General features: G+C 39.2%; 1 protein-coding gene across 4 annotated transcripts; it reads left to right on the top strand.

Moving 5' to 3' along the window:
• The first annotated feature begins 318 nt into the window (after positions 1 to 318).
• Positions 319 to 19741, top strand: LOC124217531 (phospholipase A2-like). 4 transcript variants are annotated; one of them, XM_046623305.2, is made up of 5 exons: positions 319 to 495; positions 17931 to 18147; positions 18478 to 18651; positions 19103 to 19215; positions 19306 to 19741. In XM_046623305.2, exons 1-5 carry the CDS (start codon positions 462 to 464, stop codon positions 19410 to 19412), a joined length of 645 nt encoding a protein of 214 aa, XP_046479261.1. In that variant the 5' UTR covers positions 319 to 461; the 3' UTR covers positions 19413 to 19741. The 4 variants fall into 4 exon arrangements, with proteins under 4 accessions (XP_046479261.1, XP_046479262.1, XP_046479260.1 ...); XM_046623306.2 differs by having other exon boundaries at positions 319 to 499; XM_046623304.2 differs by having other exon boundaries at positions 319 to 507.
• Positions 19742 to 22122: the final 2381 nt, after the last annotated feature.

Below are 22122 nucleotides of genomic sequence, written 5' to 3'. Positions count from 1 at the left end.
CTGAGCTTTGGACTACCATATTTAACGTGCAGTTGTTAGAAGTCACAATTTTTTCCTAACTGACAGTGGATTCGCAACCAGCTATCATAAAAACTTTGTAGTAGCAATTTTTATCAAACTCCGTTCATCCTCCGACCGCTAAGAATCGATTCTAGATCGATTCTGATAACTGGGAATCGAATCTAAAGAATCGAGTTTTTTGACCACAGAATCGATTCTCGGGTAGAATCGGAATCGATTTTATCATCCCTACTCCCTTCCAAGCGGCGGCTCACAGCGAATAATAACGTATTACAAGTGCTCGTAATCATTCGTGGTGTTATACAACCGTATATGCAAAGTGCTAAGTGTCGGTGGTTACATAAACGGGAAAGATACATCCTTGTTGAACAATGTCACGTCAATTTGCCTATCCTAATGAGCCCGTGACACTGCTGCTCATATGCTGCAGTACCGCTTAAATGAGAGCGATTCCGGCGAACGCTGCGGATGCTTGTAGGTACATACGTATAATACCTTGTACTGCTGAATGGCTGCATGTGATCTGCCGCCACGTGTTCGCGTAACGTCGCCTCTTGCTAATGTAGGTTGAAGGTCTCATGGAAGTGTTCGCAAATTTCGTATAGCGTGAATGACGGTCACCGGTAATATGTAAATGTAACGCCTACATTTTACACTGCGACGAATGAGCAATTTTTTTTTTCACACTTGTTACAAGAACGTTGATTTGATGAAAATTTCGTTGAAAATTTGAATTTTCGTAGCAACGAATTCTGTTTCTTTGTTACCAAAAAAAAAAACAAACTTTAAATAATTCTAGGTGATGGATGAAGATTAATGAGCAAAAAAAATAAAAAATTACTCAAGATAGGGGACGTCTTTTATCTAATCGGACGAAATTTGGGGTCCGAATTTTTGACTTGCTTTATATCGTTTAATTTCATTTTGCCAATCGAAAGGAGAATTTCCAATTTTCTTGACATTTCATATATCAATTCGTTTTTCAGTAATAGATTTTCGAAAAATTACCTGCTTCTACTTTTCAAATAAATATAACTCGAAAACGAAAAAAGATGTTGAAACAATTCTTCACTAGATTTTTTCCATCTTGATTTACAGCTTTTTCCTAAGAATATGCAGTTGTTTTATTTTCTCAAAATCGCTAATTGTTTAAAACCGTAAACAAGAATATTTTTTCTTCATTGCGATAGTCTGGTTTCATTTTTTTGCGAAAAAAGTCCTGAAAAGTATTGCGTTTTTCATAAATTTTAAGCCTAGTACCATAACAGCTCGATCTTTCGATTCGTTTTTATTGTTTTCGTGAATTTAAATTTAAAGAAATAATGTTGTAGTTTAAATGAAAACTGAATTAAATTAAATTCAGGTAAAGCGGTAACACGAAAGCAAAAGTAATTATTTTATAATCTACTCACAGCTCTAAAACTTGTGATAAATTTTACGATTTAACCGTCATTATTATCGCAACTAGTAAGTCACATATTCTCAGTACATTTCATTTGACTACCCGAATTATTATCACCAGGATATTAATAAGCTATCTAGTATAAGTTTCACGTTCGATAACCCAGCGCAAAAGACACTCTTTTTCAACAAAGTACGCAAATTTCGATAAAATCCCATCTGACGGACTTAATTGACACTAAATATCTATCGAACTTATGGATGATTCAATGCTTCCAGTTATTTTTATCCTGAACTTACCTTTTAATTTAGCTTTTGTATGTCATTTTTTAAATAGTTTGCGGGACATGAAGTCGCCGGCTATTATTAGAACATTTCCTGGCTTGAAACAAGTATTTTCGTCCAACGGTTCATGCCCTGATCGTGACACACGTATAGGTAGAGTGCTTGCGAACGAGTTATCGTTAATTGCGATCGTGCTTACTGTGGCGAATTTGACGCATCAACAATCTATTTAAAATACCTCAAACATCAAGAAGCGTTTGTTCGAAACGATCGAGCACTCGAAACTATAATCCATATGTATAGTATACAGTATTTGCAGCGTAACGCATACAGGAAATTAGACCTGCAAAATTTAAATGTCTTATGCAAAATTATACAAGCACGTGCTACGTTTAATTCGGCTCAAAATACTTTGAAAAGAATTGAAATCTAAGATTATTTCGCATCGTGATCGTTTTAAATTTGGTCAGTATGTCTAACGAGGTTGTATAATTAGATATTTTATTACTGAATTTTTTTTTAAATGTAACGAAATAGATAACGCCTCGGTCAGACTTGAAATGATAACCCAGATAAATACGGGGCATGGTGATGTGCTGCGAATAAATACGTAGCATATGAAACAACATCCCACTGCCAGTCAAGTACGTAATCACCGAGTTGGATGTAGCTCCTCGTCCCTCGCGAAACGCGAGCGAATCGCTCGCGGATTTCTGTCTCCGTGCGAACTTCGATAACGCAAAGGCGAACTTCGTAGTGTCACCCAGCGGCAAATGCCTGAAGCCTTTTCCTCATCGAGTCTCTTTTTACCGGCAGCGAATGCTCGCATGACGTTTGGTTAAAAAATTTATGCGAAATCAGATGTTTTTAAAATTTTGCGTGAACGACAAAGAGAGAAAATTGAAATAAAATGGCAAGATTTTTACAACGTTGAAATGTATGCAATTTTGGAAGTATCGTCGCACAAATAAATTAACAATCTTCACTTGTGTCTTAAGAAATTATCTAAACAGTATTCTATTTTTTTTTTTTTTTTTTTTACATATATTGATGCCACGAACTATCTAAGAAATATCTACAAATTGGGTAATTTCTAAGTTTTTGAACAAAGGTGTTTAGTTTGTTATAAATTAAATGTCATATTCTTGTCAAATAGGGATAAAGCTTACTCAGCAGCACTGTAATAAATTGTTGTATGCGAAATAAAGTTACAATCGCCTCTTCTCGAGTCCAAAGAGACCTTTCAGGCTGTTTCGAAATTTATTGGTTTCCAGCAGGTCGTACATCAAGTAAGTACTGTCATTCGGTTTAGGTGGAAAGTCGTTACTAGCTGTTTAAATAAATACCATGTCGATACAGTGAAAGATTTGTCTGCTGCAGCCAAAAACACCTCCAAGATACGATGGTGTTTAATTTTATGTTGAAATCTCGTCTCATTCAATAACCTTTAGCTGATATTTGAAAATTTCACAACTCATAATGACGAAGGTATATAAATTTAAAGTCAATATAATAGAATCGAAATTGTAAAGAATTTGAAAAAGGTTGTAGTTGTAATTTTTATGTTAAAAAGAGGTTACACCATTTTTTTCAATCGGGTCCGAAATATGTTTCAAAATTTTATTTGCTTCCGTAGTTTCCTTTTTTTTCTTTTCACTCAATAAAATAGTGACAATCAGGTTGATATAAATCGGTATTTGAAGAAATTTCTATCAATCATTTCTCATTGATAATTGTTCACAGATTATACTCTATGAAAGTTATTATTCAATCATAAAATGATAAATTCTTAGTACAAAACGCGTGAAAAACGTGGTTACACCGATTACAAAATCCTATAATAAATATAAAGATAATAAATATAAATATACATAAAAATTTAAGTATAACTAAATGCTGAAGTAAATTAATTCCTATCGCATCACGGGACGTTATATAATTGCTGCCAGTCTATTTCACTTCGTTATCTACGACTAGATTTGTTTTGTAAGTCAATTTTGTGCTTTTGCCATATTTCTGTTTCCGAGGCACGGCGTTTCTCACCGGTGAACCTACAAGGCTGCTTTTGTACCTCGGTATCAACGTACCCCTCGGTCGCAAACGTTTTTTCTTCAATTTGAAGCTCAGAACGGAATCATGCTGTTCCACAACTCTGCTTTCCCTATTACCTATTATCACAATATTTTCCACAACGTCTGGCCCAAAATTTCTCGTCTTCGATGGAATTTCTAAAATTAACGTCTCCTTACCAGTATCCATACAGGTGTCCGGATTTCTGTGACTAAGTCGAGTCGTCTGCAAGGTTTGTCCTTCGCTCTTGACGCCCAGTGACTTGCCTTGATAATTACAGAGCATTTTCAAGGAGTTTTCATGGTGCAGATCTTTACCCTGCACTTTTTCGTCCACTGTCAAATTAGCGCTACTGTCCGAACTACTGCTGGGCCTAATGATGGAAGGATCCGTGATTGTGATCGTCTTTAAAGGGACGCCTTTCTCCAAGCTACACTTGACCTTTTCCTCCAGTACTTTGTTATCGATCTTGACATTTCTCCTGCTCTTGCTGCTCGTCGAACTATTCTCGTCGTCCGTCACCCGAATCGATGTACTTTCTGCTCGCGATAATTTCCCGTTTTCCTGCATCCATCCTGCGCAACCCCGTCCTTCCAATTTTCGAAACTCTACCCAGGTCCCGAGATGGACGTTGAACATTGACGAACGAAGTTTCTCCTGTCTGTCCGCAGCCTCTCCGAATTCAAATGCGTTAATCGATTGAGTCGAATGACAATCCGCTTCGGTATCTATTTTCAACGGCCTAGTAATAATCCTTGGCTCATTGTCGCGATGACTGATCTGAGAGTTATCGAGTGTCCCGTCTTCGTCGGTATGGGTTACCCTTATCTCACCTCCATCATCTGCACTTGTTACCGTCGAAAGTACGCACAATTCACTGACCTCACTTTCCGGCAGCGGTTCGCTCACCGTGGAGAACTTTTTAGACAATCGTATTCTTTCCCAATCCGTTTGCCCTTCGTTAGTCACGTCTAACAACACGTTCGACCCAATTGTCAAGACCGGATGTTGCTGTGCTCGTTTCAGTTCAGAATCTGCTTGTTTCTGGCAGAATGAATCTGTCGGTCTTTCCTCTGGTTTTGCTGGAAAAGACGGAGAGAATTTCGTATCAATTTTGCTCTCAACAGTAGAGTGGATGTTTCGACTGATTTCGGGTTCTACAGAATCAACCAGAAGAATATGTTGACGATTTTTTGCTGACGAAATTGTGCTTGAATTCACCTTTCGGTTTTCTTCAACCACTCTACTTAACACGGTATCTAGAACGCTGGTTATGAATTCTGAAACCTCTTTAGAACCGCCATTTCGCTTCTTAAATTTCGACTTCCGCACTTGGCCTTCTCTCTTTTTGCTACTTTTCTGGTAAGTCGCTCGAGGAACAATCTTTGGGCTCTTGCCAGTCGCTTTCGGCTCAACCTTTCCAGATTTGTTAATTTGGACTATTGGATTTTGCACTTTACTAACCAAGCCAGACGAAAATATTTTCTTTGACCTACCGATCGTACTTATTTTCTTGTTCCAAGACGCAGGTTTCTTTTCATGCATGTCAGAATGTTTGAATAACTTTTTTGCCGCTGTGCCAACATTTGAATAGACGAGTTTAGACTGCGACTTTTTGCCATTTACCTTACTTTCCACGCCGCTTATTTCAAATTCGCGAGCAAAAGAAATTCGCGCTTCGTCTTCGTCAAAGAAATAGTCAATGGGTAAAGACTTCGAACCAAAATGACAAATTTCATACGACGTTTCCTTAGATTCTGAGATGCGAACTAATGCGCTGTTGAAATCTTCACACCCGAATAGTCGCCCTGCTAAATTCTCGCTTTCTTCTGACTTCGTCTTATTCTCTTTCTGACGTCGTAGCGCCGAAGGAGATTCCCAAGTTTTTTTTCCACCCATCGATACGAAACTCTTATCGTGTCGGAATTTATTTGCTTCAAAATTCACAAATGATATTTCTTTCGCATCATCAATATTAAAACAATTTTCTGTCACTTCTGACGGTGAGATACCTCTGATTTTGAGTGATTGTTGTTTGTCGTTTGAGCTTTCCAGGTTTTTAGTTATGTGACTAACGTTATGGAAAGAATTTGTATTTTTCTCTCGACTAGGCTCCAGTTTCGACGATGGAGTGAGACAATTTGCAAATTTCCTTCCATTTGTTAGTCCTTTCGTCTCTTTGTGGGAATCTTCACAAGCCTCACATTCAGGTTCTTTTTCGACAATTTCTTCGTTCGTGTGTTCTGAACACAATGGCTCAGTAGGCAGTTCTGAATAGTTTCCCATCTTAGTTTCTTCTAAATCTGACAAGCTTTCTGATTTTATATCATCATTGTTACATTCCAATTGCTTCCCCTGCAGATCAATTTTCGTACTTTGAATCTCGTTCACCGGTAATAACTTCTGAGGTTCAGCGTTGGTAATTGCATGGGAACTTCTTAAGGCATTTAAAATTGGTTGCCTCACCACGTCTTTATCTCTCGACCTCTTTCTTGACTTAGCAGGAACTCCAAATGCGGACTTTTTCAGCATACTGGTATTGGCCCGTAGTAGAGAAGATCTATTGTGTTTGAAGAGCATTTTCTGCCCGGTGTCCTGATAACCAGAAATTCCGTCAAAGAGCTTCCCAGTTTTTAAATCATTGCGAAAACCATTCGGCGGCGAGAAATTACGCGATTTGTTGTCGAGAATTGGAGCTGTACTTGGTCGGCTACCGGAAACGGTTGACGTGTTCACCAGTCTAGTGGCCAAAGGAATTTTTGATGACAAACTGCGGGTCATTTTAAATTTTTCCTTCGCCTTCTCGGCAGGGTTATTCAACGGTTCGGAATTTCCCTCAGGAGAAAGTAAAGGATCGGTCGAACCCAGTCTGCCGGTGGTTGAAGAACAGACGGATTTCTGTTTAGGGTCTTGAATGGTTTCCGATGTCACCGTCACCTCAGCATAATTTTTTAGCGCATTAAAAGGATCAGTGCAAAGTTGCCGAGAAACTCGGAATGCCCTTGGTCTGACCATGTGTTCCTTACGTGTCGATGATGTTGTCTTTCCGAACTCCCTGGAACTTGTTTTTCGAAATTTTTTGTGTCTAGTATTGGTACCACAACTCACGGTGGGTTTTCTACCAGCCGGACGATGCAAAGTACCCTTCATTGAACGCCGGTTATCCGTCATTAAAAATGACTCAATCTTGTCATTCGATTCCCACTGTATTGATTTGCTCGACTTACGATTGGCACCCAGGTTTTTTCGCTTGACTCTGACGGGCGGTTTGGGAGCTACATTATTAGTTGCTGCTGCAGAGACAGTGTCATGGGTAACCGGATTCGAAGAATGTTTCTTCGTGTGATCTTTATCGTTGGCACCGCTTTTGGTCAAGTATTTCAGAAACGACGCTATCTTCACCTTCAATTTACTGTTTTTATAGAAGCTGAGCTTTTTCGACCACCACGAACGGCTACTCTTCGTTACAGATGTGTCTTCAGCCAAGGCACTTGATCTGGCTTTTGTGGATTCGGATTCCCGATGTCGAACAGGTATAGAGTCAGATTTTTCACCTTGTCTTGGAACTCTTGCACTGCGTTGCCATTCTTGCTCGAGTACCAGAGACAAAAGATGTTCCCGTTGGTCAATGGATTCTCGATTCATTCCGACTGAATTCGAATTTTTCATACAAGATGAAGCCAAGCGTTGACCCTGCATGGCGAAAGGTGATTCTCTCGCCACCCGGCATTCTGTAGGCGAATATTTTGCACAATAGTCCATCACTAAAGTTTGACTCCTTTCCTGAACTACAGGATTATCGATGATTACGGAATGTTCCCGCTGTAGCGGTGATTGAAACCCAAGCGGATCTGTGAGAGCTTGAGCAACAACTGGCATAAATTGTACAGACGAAATGGGGATTATGCTGTGGCCGGAAAAGACTTGCAAGGGTCTCGGCGTTTCAATGCGGAGTTTAGATGTTCGAGGCTCAACAGTTCTTCTGGTTCCAGCACGAGATGCTTGCTTGTGAAAAAAACGATGCCTTGAGTTCGATCTTGGGTCCTGGGAGGATGTGTTCGACATGACGGTCGCTATTTGAACGCCAATATCCACCAGACATGTTCTAGATTGCTTCCGACAGAATCTCGACGGTGGTTTTGATTCCTCAAAGACTCCCGGAGCAGAAGCAGTATTACTCTTCGACCTCGAGTCAATCAGTTCTTCCAAAATTTGAGTCAGTGTTACGGCATTATTATACCCCGTAAAATATTGCCGAAATATAGGCTGCTGGTTTAGCCCTGCGACCGATAATTTTGAAAACAAATCCTTTTCCGATTTCATATCGTACCTCGGCGACGTTTCGCGTGTAGGGCTTCTCCACACCCTTGTTCCACCGTCTCGCCATATGTCGTGAATCCTGTCAGAAAATGATGGGCGTGCGTCTTCATTCGCCTCAATTGAGTAGTCGGCTACTTTAATATTGTGTCTATTTTCTAAATACGGATGCAGGTAAGTTCCTGCCAAACAAGAAGCAACGATACACGATCCTTTCGTGAAGCTGGACTCGTCTTTCTTCGTTTCCAATTCCGTTGAACTCTGTCCAGCACTGTCCACAGAATGAACATTTGCTAGTGTATCCATACGAGCACGCAGATTTCGCAGGAGGGAGTCAAAACTGTTTTCCGTTTCCGAAGGCCACCTCACGATGTCATCGTTTGGCTTTTGGCGATCGTTAGTTATCGTCTCTTCAACGTCCATGCAACGAGATCTCTCAGTGCTGTCGAAGCTATCGAAATTCTTAATCGCTGCACTTTCATTTATAGAAAGTATTGGGACCTTATCTCTTAAGGCGTTGTTGCCTTTCACGGGTACTTCATTGTCAGCGATTCCGTAAGCCCTCGATTTGGTCGCTTCGATGTTCAAAGTGACGGAATGCTCGGATGGCTTCGCGGACAGAGCAGCCTTCGATGGGTCCTCTGAACTGGGATCCTGAGACGTTATATCGGAGAGTTGCAGGTCCCAACCAACCTTCTTATGTTTGGCATGCCTACTAGGCTTCGAACAGTGGCTCGAGTTGAGCTGCATGTTTTCGACCCCGCAATTTTTTCCAACAACAAAATCACTGCCACGAGTACCGAGTCGTTTTGACATGCTAGTATCGCAGTCGACAGGCTGACTTCTCATCTCTTCGTGAGAGTTTCCTACAGATTTTCTCTTGGCTCGTCGAGTCTTTGGTTCATTAGTCAAGGAGCCGAGGTTCTCCGGTATTTCATGACGCTCCAATAAGCACGAGTAGTCCTCACCGTGACGAGACTCTTCGTAGCCCCATCGTTTATCGGCATGATGATAGTGCCGGTACCATCGGGCTGCATTAGCGGAGTCATCACCGTGCACATGACGGCACTTTAACACGTCATGTCTTGACCGGTAGAAGCCGGTCTGAATCTGATGGACATTGGTTCCTCGATGAATCCTGGGCAGTATTAAAACTGGAGGATACGTGGCTAACGGTACCGACTCAACTCTATTCCCAATTACCTGGTACATCCGGTGATCCTCCGTCACGTGATCGAGTCTGTTACCATACCTGCGGCTCTTGGCTTTCGACGATTTACTTCTCCCGTGGTTTTTGCCGTTTTGACTATGGGGCCGTCTGCTGGAGGCATTCTCGTTAATTCGGTTTGTCGGTTCGGTGAAACCACTGGATGTGGTCCAGCCGTTGCTTCCGTTAGCCACGTTGCTTTCATCCCGACGGCTCTCTTCCGCGATACAGTTACGCCTCGTGGTATTAGAGCCCCGGTTGTTACCCACCAGTTCTCGCAGTCTGTTCGTAACGTTGTTGGACACGTTCCATATGTGATTAGCCCAACGACGGAACTGTGGGCTTGCACGTGGCTCCTCGTATTCCTTCGCAGAATCGGAGTTCTCGCCGTGTAACTTATGATCCTCCGACTTGTCCAAGCTCTCGTTTATCGCTCCGTTATGTCCTCTTCTTCGATTTTGCATTCCTAATTTACGCGTAAGATATGGTTACTTTTTTCCTTCTTCTTCGTTTTTGCTTCTCTAGTCTACTCAGATGCGTCAGAGTGTTCTGGCTTGCCATTTGCCAATATTATTTTTGGCATTTCTCATTACCCACGATTCGGTGAGATATGCAATTTGCTTCGGTTACTTTGAGATCAAATTGACGGATTTACATGAGCGTTACGCGGCTGGTCGTGATTTACTGTCTATCTGTTTATCAAAATAGAATCGTATACATATACATCTTTCTGTAAAAAATTTTAGGAGGTTAAGCGATAATAAAACGAAAAATTATTTCACGTCATGGTGATGAATTTGTATGTCATTCAAAGGTACGAAGTTATCTGAACGTCCACTTTCCACAATCGATTCAGCTGTCTATTCTGCGTTACGGTGTTTCAAATTTCAATCAAACTAAGAATTGGACTTTTCTACCACTTATTTCCATGAATATTTTTAACAAAAAAAGAATTGTCGCAATCGAAAAGAGTTTCGGAATAAACCTTAATCACCTAGAACCTTCAGTTCATTGCGATGGACCGACAATTTCTAAAAGTGTTTATGTTCAAGTCAATACAGCAAAAAGTTGAACAGTTCTGATGTTACTCCAAAGTCTGTGAAGTACGATTACAAAGAATTGAGAGTCCGATAGAGGAAGGAAAAAGTATTACGTGACCCATTTCTTTGCTGCCCTGACGCTGCGACTTTCACAACGTGTAAACTACGGCGTAGAAGCATCTAACGAACTGTTAACTGGATGTAAACAACAGACATGTTACAAACTAGTTTTTTTCACTGTAATTCGACCTGACAACGTCTGCCGACTTAGAAAAGTTCTTCCTGTCACTGACCTGGTGAATCAAGCGCGTTTATAATATTTTATGTGTGGCTCGGTGCCGGACTTCTTCGTATTTATACCAAATTTCAGGCCATCTGTTCCGCCGGATTCATGGCCAAATATTACTCTCCTCAACATCAGAAACGAAATTATGACGGAGGAGGATTTATGCGCAATCATATTTACGCGATGTAACACATGGCTTCTAATCTTGCTCGATGCATTTTGCTGCTGCAGTAACGATCGCCATAACGTGGATATATAAACTCAGATTATTTCCATCGCACCGTACACCACTTTATTACCCACATCAGATGTAATTATATCACGAACGGTTCGAAGCCATGGACATATTGACTGTATATACAAATATGTTCCAAATTTCAGGAAGGAATAGTGTTAATGAGATATGGTAAAATACTGGAAAAAAATATCACATATATGCAGAAAAATTAATACAATGTTCATGAAAATCCAAAGCTGTAATTGTTTCATCAATTTAGGATGATTGTTCTCTTTTTCTACCGTTATTACGCCTATAAAATATCTTATATTAGCGCTTCGTGTTCCTTTTCATTTAATTTTGAGAACTGGTATGTTTTTTAAAAGATAACGGTATTCAGATAATTTTTTTCTGCTGTCAATCACTCGAAGTTTTAAAATGTGAATAAACTTTGGGGACAGAAACCCGAGCAAAGATAAGCATGCAAAGTGATAAGAATTATTTATTTTGAAAAATCAATTTACAAGCACCCGAGTAATGCTTTGACCATGCTCTGTTACCGATGGTGCGGGACTTAAAGCTCAGGCGAAGACATTTATCGATTTCTGCAATAAGCTTATCGTCGCTTTCCTAGATGGCAGCTCGAGTCTTATACTTGAAATATAAATATTTATAATAATAATCAACTTCTAAGAGTCCCGCTGTCAGTTTGACAGTTGCGTATGTACGTGTGTGGTCTAAGCTTTCGTCGAAATGACGATATACGAGAATTCCGTTTTCGGAGTCTCTCTATCAGCTTGCCAATCACCTATGCTTCAGTTGAAACAAAGTATATGTGTAATTTTTTACCATTTCTCTTCGGGTTCGATGGACTTGGATTTGGTATCCAGGGATTTTCGGAGTCGTTAATTACGAATCCTAGCTCAAAGGCTCTGAAAAGAATATATCGGATACGAAAAGGTTATATCAGTGAAATAATTTTTGGATATAACGAGATTCGATCGTGCATTGTGTGCAATAAAAAAGTGCATTCGTCATTGTACCATTGTGTATTGTGTATCTTTATATATACCAAGAAACAGTTCATATCGTCGAAATAATTCAAAGTCGCACATCGCGAACACTGCGATGACCAATATGGTATAATATAAAAATACACAATACACAATGGTACAATGACGAATGCACTTTTTTATTGCACAATACACAGTCGAATCTCGTTATATCCAAAAATTATTTCACTGATATATCCTTTTCATATCCGATTTATTGTTTTCATACCCTTTGAGCGAGCAGCGCGCGCGTCTCCGTTCCCTAGTCATGTAGTAAAGATCAGAAGCGATAATTCGAATGATCTGTTACTGTATTGTATAATCGACATAAATACCTATAATTAGGTTTTGCCAGTCTAACGCGGTCGAAGTCATTCACAACACTAAGTAACAATATACGTAAGGCTGCGTGATAAAATTTTACTACGTACGATATGTATGAACGAACCGTGTGTATATATTTGAAAGTATGAAAAATCAAGATCGGCGATCGCCGATCGCGCTGAGTTCGTTAAAAAAAAAACATAAGCGCGCGCGAGCCGACGAACTTTTGTCTTTTACCGCGAACATAAGCCTTTGGCCTATCCAGCAAGAATTTTATCACATATTCCTCCCCTCTCACGATGAAATTCGACATCAGACAAGTTTCTTATCCTTTTAGATTTTTAGAGCTTTCATTTAGGCCCTATATCAATACGATCGATGCACTGAGAGTTGAAATATACCAGTTCTAACATTTCTAACATTGTAGAAATTGTTTATTCGATCAAGAATTTTCAACCACTTTTAGACCTTTAAGACTAGATATATGACGTACGCCTGAACTATATACAATATGGCATATTAGGCTGAACCACGGATTAGTAGGAAAGAGACAATATTCTGCAATAAAACTTGTCCCCAGTTTTGAGGTAACGTAAGAAGAATTGTCTGAATGCGATACGAGCGCCTCTTGTTGAAAAAGCAAAATTTTCGCTGTAAAATGTGAAAAAAGAAGGTATCGTAACCTATAAACCTTCGTGCTATAAATATACTCCGTAAATTCGTAAAATACGCATTTTAAGTGAGTGAAAACTGAGTAATTGCTTTTACAACCTCAATCGACATTAAATCCGAAGTAAAAGTGACAAACGGCAAATCGTAAGATCATAGAGGGAAGGGGGCAGAGTGCGGAAGAGGCGGTTACATCACACCTTGACAATTTCTGTTACGTTGCCGGAAAAACCCGACCAACTTTTGAGCCGAGCGCTGCTTGAGTGTTATCTCCTTCTTACTACTCCATCGTAACGTGGTGAATTTCGTAAACAATACGTCAACTGCGTGACATATGATGTGTATAAAAAAACGCAAAGCCAGTGTTGAAAAGCTCGCTAATGTAAGAAATAAATCGATGAATATCGATTATTTTATCTATATAATAATTTCGAGGCATAAAAATAGCACCGAGTATGGCTTCGCTGTGTTAAACAATGATGCCTTCACTTTTAGGGTTTTAAGAGCGTAGTTGTTAAAACAGTCGGGATGGTGAATAAGGAAGAATTTGAACGTGATCTGAAACGAACGTGTGAAAAGTTTATAAGGTATATTTTTTCACGAAATAAGAGTTGCCTGTCAGATAATCGTAAAAAATTATTCTACTTATTATGAGTCTGACCACTTGGCAATTACTTTGAAGCAATTACTTTGATGTGAGAAAATTCGTATGACGCAGAACAGCATGCTTCGTGGGATACATTTTCATTCTATCAGTCACAAAGTAAAATGCAATGAGAGGAAGAAAAGGTGAGTTTGCTCGGTCGGTAAGGGTAAGAGTACTACGTGACCTTAAACTTTAGCTTCCACATCTCTCTGGAATCATATTGCTGCCACGCTAGGTTCACGCTGACCCTAAGCTTACCCAACTACAAATGATAATAAAACATAAATAAAGAACAAAATAATTCGTACATTGATGGAAATCCAAATGAAAAATTAAATCGGTGCGTAAGACTTGGCAGGCCTCTTTCAAGGCATGGTGCAAACATGAAACGATATTGATAGAATTTGATTTATTCCTGAAGGTATTTTTCTAAAAAGGCCGAAATTGTCGCTCAGTGATTGGCTTGTAGAGGTGCGAGCATGTTTCAACACTGTGACAGAGTCTTGTAATTCGGAAAATTATCTTTCAGATTCAGCAAAATATCGACTTTGTTACTATGCCATCGTATGCCAAATCTGATTTGGACCAACAATAAGTTATTTGATATGATGTCAAAAGAAGAGACCGAAATGCGCATATCCGCTGCGTGGTAGATTGTATTAGAAAATACGTTCACATAAGTTGTTCTTCAAACCCTCTAATCAGTTCACCACATTATATAGTATAGATGATGTTTGTCGTACTGTACGCTACACTTGTGATAAAATAATCAAAATTATTTTTAATCGACTTATGAACCCGGAAAAATACTACACGTAAATTCTTCGAATACGTGGGGTAAGATAAGTACTGGCGTATCAGAGTTCAGCCAAAAATTCATCGTGAAAATAATCTTCATCACTAATTTTTTAGACAAGGAATAACCCATTCCGATAAAATCAGTCATCTACAGATGTACACACATAAAAAATTACGTATATCCGTATACTGTTAAAGGGAAACACCCGAGGTGCATTTCACCGACGTTGTAGTACCTACATTGCAAAACATTAGAGACATATTTCTTGAACGTGCTGATTCGATCGTTTAAGGTGTAAAAAGAACTGCCCTTAAAGTTCACCCTCAAAAAAATAAGGGATGCAAGCGTATTATCTTTTATTGATAGTGGATATAATGTCCAATTGGTTCTATCAAAAGAACGCATGACATTTTCGAAAAATCTAGAAAAATCGATTTTTCGGAGAGAAATTCAGCGGCGGTTTTCATCACAATCAGCATAAAAAGAAGATACGTGTTTGATATATATATTTTTTTTTTTTTTTTAATTATCGACGTATATCCCGGATCAGCATTGGAAACTAAGTACGTTTGGAGATATTAATTATGTTCATATCAGCAACCGAGAATACATTTACAGTTGGAGGTTAAAGATAAGGTTGGGGATAAAAAAAAATAAAATATCTTGTATAAAAGGCAGTCGATCTCTAACTGAAATTCACACATCAACTAGGAATTCGATTGGCGAACAAGGAAAACAACGCATTTGTGAGTTAAGACGTCGCAAGTTCTGCTACATAATTATTTTCAAAGACATATTACTTAATTACAGTTTCACTGCTTTTTAGCAAAATGAAGATCCTCATCGCTTTCGGATTTATTTTCATCGCTGGTAAGTCACTTGATCATACTAAACGTTCCCACGATACGGGTATCTAGTAATATACATCAAGAATATATGAATTAGTGGTGTGTCTAAACAAAATTTTCAAGTGTAGTTTATAATACTTTGTACGTATAAGAACGAGCTCATATTTCTTCGACGGACTCAAAATTCCCTGAGTTTTTCAGGTTTTCCTTGTGCGTACGAACCCTGACTAATTGTAAGCTAGTCTGCAACCGAATCAGGGGAAATGGCAAATCTTTGATTCAAAAAAGATCAATCCTCCGTCAAAGTTTCGATATTGTCAATCGTAGTTCCAGTTTGTCAACGAGCCATTCATCCGCCCTGAACGATGACTCGGTTAGGAAAAGTTTCGCGAGGAGAAAATTTTTACACAAAATCAGCACGTTTCAAATTTCCTTTCACTCGGTTCGCGCTGTAGAAAATAAAGTCATACAGTTCAACTCTTGACTTTTTCCCCCGTTGCTTTCTTTCCGAATTTTCCGTGCTTGGCGATTCAATCCGACGAAGCAGACTCCGGTTTTTATCGGACCCGATATGCCTACTTGTAAGATTAAATACCCGTGCGGCGGTTCGTGGTCACCTTGCTGTTTTCGTACCGCGTTAATTAGGAATTTCCTGAAATTAGAAAGAAAGACTGTTGTTTGTCCGGCAAGTAGACTGCGGCTCCGAAATCCGTCACAAATATTGCAAAAAATACCAACATGAAACGACGGTTTCGAGTATAAATCGGGCATCGTACTGTTGTTATAATTTCAGCAGTGATTACGAATTGAGACATGATCCTTTTTCTTGTCCCTTTTTTTTTTTTTTTTTAATTCTCATTAGCACCGTTATACCTTGCAGCTTACGCACCATTTCAGAAACGAATCGCGAAATTTCCCACGATTCACGCACTTCCAGAGATCTTATGACAATGACCGTGACAAATTATACAGTTACCGCTAATTACTCTACGCGCTGACCGCTATTCCGGCCAAGTTGCGATACAACCTTCGTTACAGCTGGCTGGGAACATAGATGACACGCAGGTGTTACAGCCGCTGGTTCCTGATATCAAATAGCGAAAAGGGCTGTGCGATTTCTGAGCTCAATTCATAGGCAAACTCGAATGTAAAACTAAAAACTCAGATTCCCATGTTATACACATATATTATACATATACACTAGAGTACATATGTATATGTGTCAAAGTATACGTTATTGAAGCTCTGATCGTGAGTGGATTTCGAATACCCGGAAGTTTGCCGATCGGACAAAGACTTTCAGCATTGAGTATCGGATGAAAGGAAGTTTTTCTTTTGACTTTATACTTTTAATATACATATATACGGTGTTAAGAATATGCTCTCAAATTCCAGCAATTTGATGGGCTGATTAGCGCTCGGAGCTCTCTTCGATAATTAAAATTTTCAGTATCTCGGCTGTTATCCTTTAATTTTGCGAATGATTCAGAGAGCGTTGAGAGAGAAATTCGCTTGACATTTATTATGCGACTCGACCCTAAAGACCTTGCCTAATTGCGTGGGTGCTCCTCGAAATGTGTTCTTCTTGAGAAAATTTCGTAATCGCAACGACTGGCTGATTTATATTTATTTTTATTATCAGTTTAACTATCAGTGTTATTACAGCGATTCACACTGTAAACAATTTCCTTCGTACTCAGGGGATGTGTCAACCCGTTATATAAACAATCAGCGACATTCTCGCGGCATTCCTTCGGTCGATTCTCCCTGCTGGAGTCAAGGAAAGAGGGTAAAAGAGGAACCGAGTAAAGGAAAATAAAACAAGTGTAGGTGAAAAAAAAAGAACAAACAGCGACAAAAACACAATAGGAACGATTCTCGCGGGCAATTCACGATAAGGTGGAACAACAACCTGTGCGCCAGTTACTATTACTTGTATTTACTTGATTTTTTTATTTTCACAAGTGTAGCTGTGCCAAACAGAAATTCTTGACCCTTGGCCGCGCGGTAAAAGTTATACGCTGAAAGAACTCGTTTTTTTCCCCGCTAACTTTCTTCTTCCAAGGCGGGTTTCAAAGGTTAAAAAAAGCATGTTGTCTGTAATTATTTTATTTTTTTAACATAATAAAAGAATTGTTTCATTCAAACTTTGAGCACATGAAAGAACAGTATTTGAACGACATTTCATTGAATTTTCATGCCAAAAATTTGGAAAATTTAATTCTTGAGAACTGATTTTTGGAAACACGGTATTTTTGCGTTGGACACGACAACTCATGCTAGCTTTATCTGAAATCAAAAAACCAAATATTTTTTGTCAATAGGTGAGTATAGCTAGTGATTGAACGAAAGCTTTTTTATTTTTTCGCTCACAAATTACTTTACAAGGCAATAATTTTGCAATAATTTTTCCTAAAATTCTACCAAAAATTGAAATTTCAATTATCGGAAAATATTTGATTGTTTTATTTCAAACAAAGCTAGCATGAGTGATCGTGTCCACCGCAAAAAAAAAACTGGGTTTCCGAAAACGAGTTCTCAACGACTGAATTCCGAAATTCTTTCATGAAAATTTTACGAAATATCGTTCAAACGCTGTTCCTTCGTACTCGTAAACTTTGAATAGAACAATTCTTTCGTTGCATGATAAAATAATTAGAGAAAACATCACTATTTTTAACCTTCGAAAAGAGAACTTTGCTTATTCGAGAAAATTATCAAAGGTTCGTTGCTGTTTCACCGTTTCAGGGGTGGACCTCTATGTCCCGGTGAACCGGGCGAATTCCCGGCCGCCCGGATTCGGCCCTGCAGGATCGTCGAAATCGGTGTCCCTGGGGTACGGGGGTGACCCATGGGGCACATCCTCGGGAGCTACTCACGCCGCGAAGGAGCGTCACGCGGGTTTTTCCTGGCAGACACAAAGTGCCCCGGCATCAAGAAACGTCTTGAATACAACGGAGATCGAGTGAGTAAAAAATACAAGCGCATTCCTCAGATGGCTGGGTTCGAATTCCAATTCAAATGCCAATTTTTACACAAGCTTAATACACACCGAAATAATTTATAGAATTTATTCAAAATTTTCCCTCTTGTCGTTTTTCCTTGTCCGCCGTATTGAACCAGCAATTTTATATTTTCATGATGAACAACTAGAGAAAAGGTTTTTAATTACAATTGTTTGTTCAAAATACTTAAACTCTGGTGTCTTGTTTATTTTCAATCCAATTCCGATGTTCTTGAGCCCATTCGTCCTTGAGGCCTCGATGTATAAAATTAAGAAAACCGATATTCTCAGATTCAATCCCGAAGCTGAAAACAATTCGTCCCAGTTAGGAAGATCAAAGCGGGCCCTTTGGAACCTCTACAACGTGCTATCTTGTGGAACCGTGTGTGACCCCTTTGATTACGTCGGATACGGATGTTACTGCGGTTTTTCAGGATCAGGATATCCCGTGGACGGTATTGACAGGTGAGTCTACGAGGAAATAAATACTCCTCGATTTTCTCTTTCGAGTACATTTCACCTCGAGTCTATACTTTTTACTTCCGCATAGATATTGAGGAAACTGTTCGTTCTGAAACGGTTTGAAAATTAGGCGATCAAAATAAATTCTCGCAACGCTAAAAAAAATTTGTCGAATTAGTATAATCAGTACCTACGGTATTACTAGCGATAGAAAATTTGCAGCCGGCACGTTTTTCTCGTCAAAAACTGTGAGAAACTTTTCGCTTCTCGACCGTGCGGGAGACGTGATTAAAGAGAAGAGGGACGATGCTTCCACTAACAAGCTTCGTGCCTGAGGTGAAATGTGATACGCGACAGCAATATAGATGCGTTGAATTTCCTGCTTCTCACCTTCGAAAGATAAATGAAAAAGAAACGGGTGAATATGACATAAAAAAAATTCTCTTATCCACAGGTGTTGTATGTATCACGATTGGTGCTACGAGGCAGCCGACTACTGGCCTTCGTGGTTGATGTACCTCGTTCATTACAAGTGGAAATGCTATCGCGGCTATCTACCGATATGCGGTGAGTCTACGTCGGACAATAAAAAGAACAAAGCTGCGGTCGGCAATCGTTTGCAAATTGCATAAATTAGTCATCATCGTTTTATTACAGATTACAAGCGGGGGTGGGGCCAAAGATTGTGCGAATGCGATCGTGAGTTGGCAAGATGTCTGAGTTCGTATCCTTGCCCAACAACCCAACCTGAGTGCTGGTCTTAAGCCTAGAGGCTGGTGCAAAATTTATTTATGGTTATGTAAAGTTGAACTACAGATATAGAATTTAACGAACCTATTTAATTTAAGACTATTTAAGACTAATAAAACCTAATCAAACCTATACACATATATATTAGGGGTGATTTGGAAAAAAAATTTTTTTTATCCTTTCAAACAGGTTCGAAAGTTTCATTTACGTATACAAAGACACCAGTTAAAATTTCAGATTATAATATTAACATTAAGGGGTGGCTCATCGCACTTTTCGATTTTCCATAAGAATAACATAGGAAAAATGTTGTTTGCTTCTTCTAGTATGCTGTTAAACAAAGCGTGTGCTGGATTATAGCCATAACTGAACCGCGATAAAAAAAATGTAAAATAATATAAATACGTATTTTTGACTATCTATGATCTGTATCTTTAGAAATTTTATGCCTAGAATTATAATCACAACTTTATAACAGCGATGTACACGCGGGCGTTTCGAAGTGTAATTGGAATATTTTAGTTCCTGCAGTGCGTAATAAGGCGTAACCTGAATAGCAACAATTTTATGCTTCTGTAGACAAGAAACGTGCCAGTTTTCTTACCGAGGAACTAGATCACGTTACCCGCACGCTTAGATTCCGTTCACATAGTCGTAGGCGCCAGCGGTATAATCTAGTTCCGGCGTAGAAGCACAAATACGATATGAAAAAAGTAAACTCAAAGTAAAGAATATTTGGCCGGAATTATCTGACTAGCTATTTACTTTGAGAATAATATCATCATTCCATCTTCACTTGATGCATCTTCGACTCAATCTTATCACTCGTCATTTATTGATAACATCGGGGCGAAACGATAAGTACCATTTATATGTATACATATACTTGAGTATTAATTAAACCCGTATCAAAAATAGACAAAGCACCAGTCTGAGGTAGGTCGTACAATGAAACACTGACCAAATTTCTGCAAAAAACCTTGTTCTAGAAAATATCAAATCAATAGTTAGGATCAATGAGGTACTGTTGATTACAATAAGCAATTTGCCTCTTAATGTGGAAGTTTGAATTATATTATTTTTACCTTTGGTAATTAGCTAGAGAAATTAAAAATTTGGTATCAAAATTCATCAAATATGATACTTTTCATTTATTCCGAATATTTAATTCTATTAAACATCTTGGATGAATGATAAAAAAGAACTGGCTTTATTCTTATGAATTCGTATTTTCAATGCATTTAAGCAGTACTTCACTACATAAAAATCCAAATCGAACTAACCGTCTGAATAGACAATACTTTGGATATGAAAAAATTAAAAATGCTAATAGTGTTATTTACTAATATATACTATATTTTCCCTCAGGACAGTACTAAAGAAAGACACAATTTTACGGGATTTATTATAGCGGGATTGAAACACGCTCAGAGATTTTCAGAGAATTTCAAAGATTTAGGTACACATATTTTTATCTGCCACCCTGACAAAATTACTTGTTTTTGTTTTAATTTTCGTGAATTTTAAATCAATTGTTTTAAGTTTGGTGCAATTTTATGGGAAGGGTAGACTTTAAGTTTGAAATTCCGAAAGAATAACAGACTTGAAAGGAAACTACCGCCGTATTAAAAATTTCCTTTGAAGTCTTCTTTCTCAGTTAACAATCGTCCAGATACTTGCAACTTAAGAAGAAGAAAAATAAGGAAAATACAACAAAGGCGGAGTCTAAGGTAAGTATTATTCGTGTAACACAGCGTCTATAATACAGATACTCAATAGCGGTTGATGAGAGACTTTTTAGACCGAGTGCACAACCGAGGAATACGAGAAGAAGGGCGTTTCGCTCTTGTAATCGGTTTCAGTTCAGGTATCACAGTGTCAAGTTCAGACTTTGAGCACCAAACTTCTCCAGCACAATCAGTCTGTACCCATTCTCCTACCGCGTTGTCTTGCGGACCTTCCAATTGGCTACCCTCCGTCCTAGTCGCGGAAATCTCGTCCTTCGAAGGACCTTGAAGCTTGAAATGATCGTCAGCATCGGACGAAACGCAGCCGTCATCGAAACTGGCCTCCTTCCCATTCAAGATGACGCTGCACTCCTCGTCAAAGGACATAAAACTCTTATCTGGGTAGGACTGGTCCCACTTCCGGTCCGCGTGGTCCCCTAGTCCTAAATTTTTGCGGTTCCAACGGGGAGAGCACCGGAATACGTTCTCCACCTCGGAGTCTATCTTCGAGGATCTCTCTTTGCTATCCGATCGGGCCAAAAAGATGCTCTTCACTCGCTTGATGATACCGTACCAGATTTCAGCTATCCACCGCTTCAGGTACGAGAAGAGAGAGTATTCGAGACGAGGCTGTCTTCTCGGAGGAAGTCGGCCGTGGCTTTGGCGGTTTTGAGAAGATGAACAAGGGGACTCGCCGAGAAGATGACTCGTCTTGCCAAGGATTATCGGACCCGAAAAGCTAAAGTGAGGATCCCGCTTCACGAACGATCGGGCTGTTACTTGCCCCGTCATCTTCACGCCCATTTTTTCCTTCGTGACAATTTTTCAACGTGGTTTTGGATCATCGATTGTTGCAATGTGGATGGATCAATGGATGGTCGAGGTTTCTACGTGTTTTTTAGGAGGGATTGAGAGTAGTATTCATTTACATGAGTTGGGCACTTGGTGCTACGAGGTTCGAAATTGATGTTGTGATACTTATTCCAGATGTGGAAAC

Source organism: Neodiprion pinetum, chromosome 4, assembly GCF_021155775.2.
Source record: "Neodiprion pinetum isolate iyNeoPine1 chromosome 4, iyNeoPine1.2, whole genome shotgun sequence".
NCBI classification, from domain to species: Eukaryota; Metazoa; Arthropoda; class Insecta; order Hymenoptera; family Diprionidae; genus Neodiprion; species Neodiprion pinetum.
The sequence above is the reverse complement of the archived record's forward strand: the minus strand, read 5'-3'. Positions and strand labels throughout refer to the sequence as shown.

Bases quoted from the DNA above. Each gene is read 5' to 3' on its own strand.
- LOC124217531 (XM_046623304.2), top strand. From the start codon at position 462: ATGAGAGCGATTCCGGCGAACGCTGCGGATGCTTGTAGGTACATAC. The intron at 18,652-19,102 runs GTGAGTCTACGA...TCTTATCCACAG, and splicing joins CCCGTGGACGGTATTGACAG to GTGTTGTATGTATCACGATT. The intron at 19,216-19,305 runs GTGAGTCTACGT...GTTTTATTACAG, and splicing joins CGGCTATCTACCGATATGCG to ATTACAAGCGGGGGTGGGGC.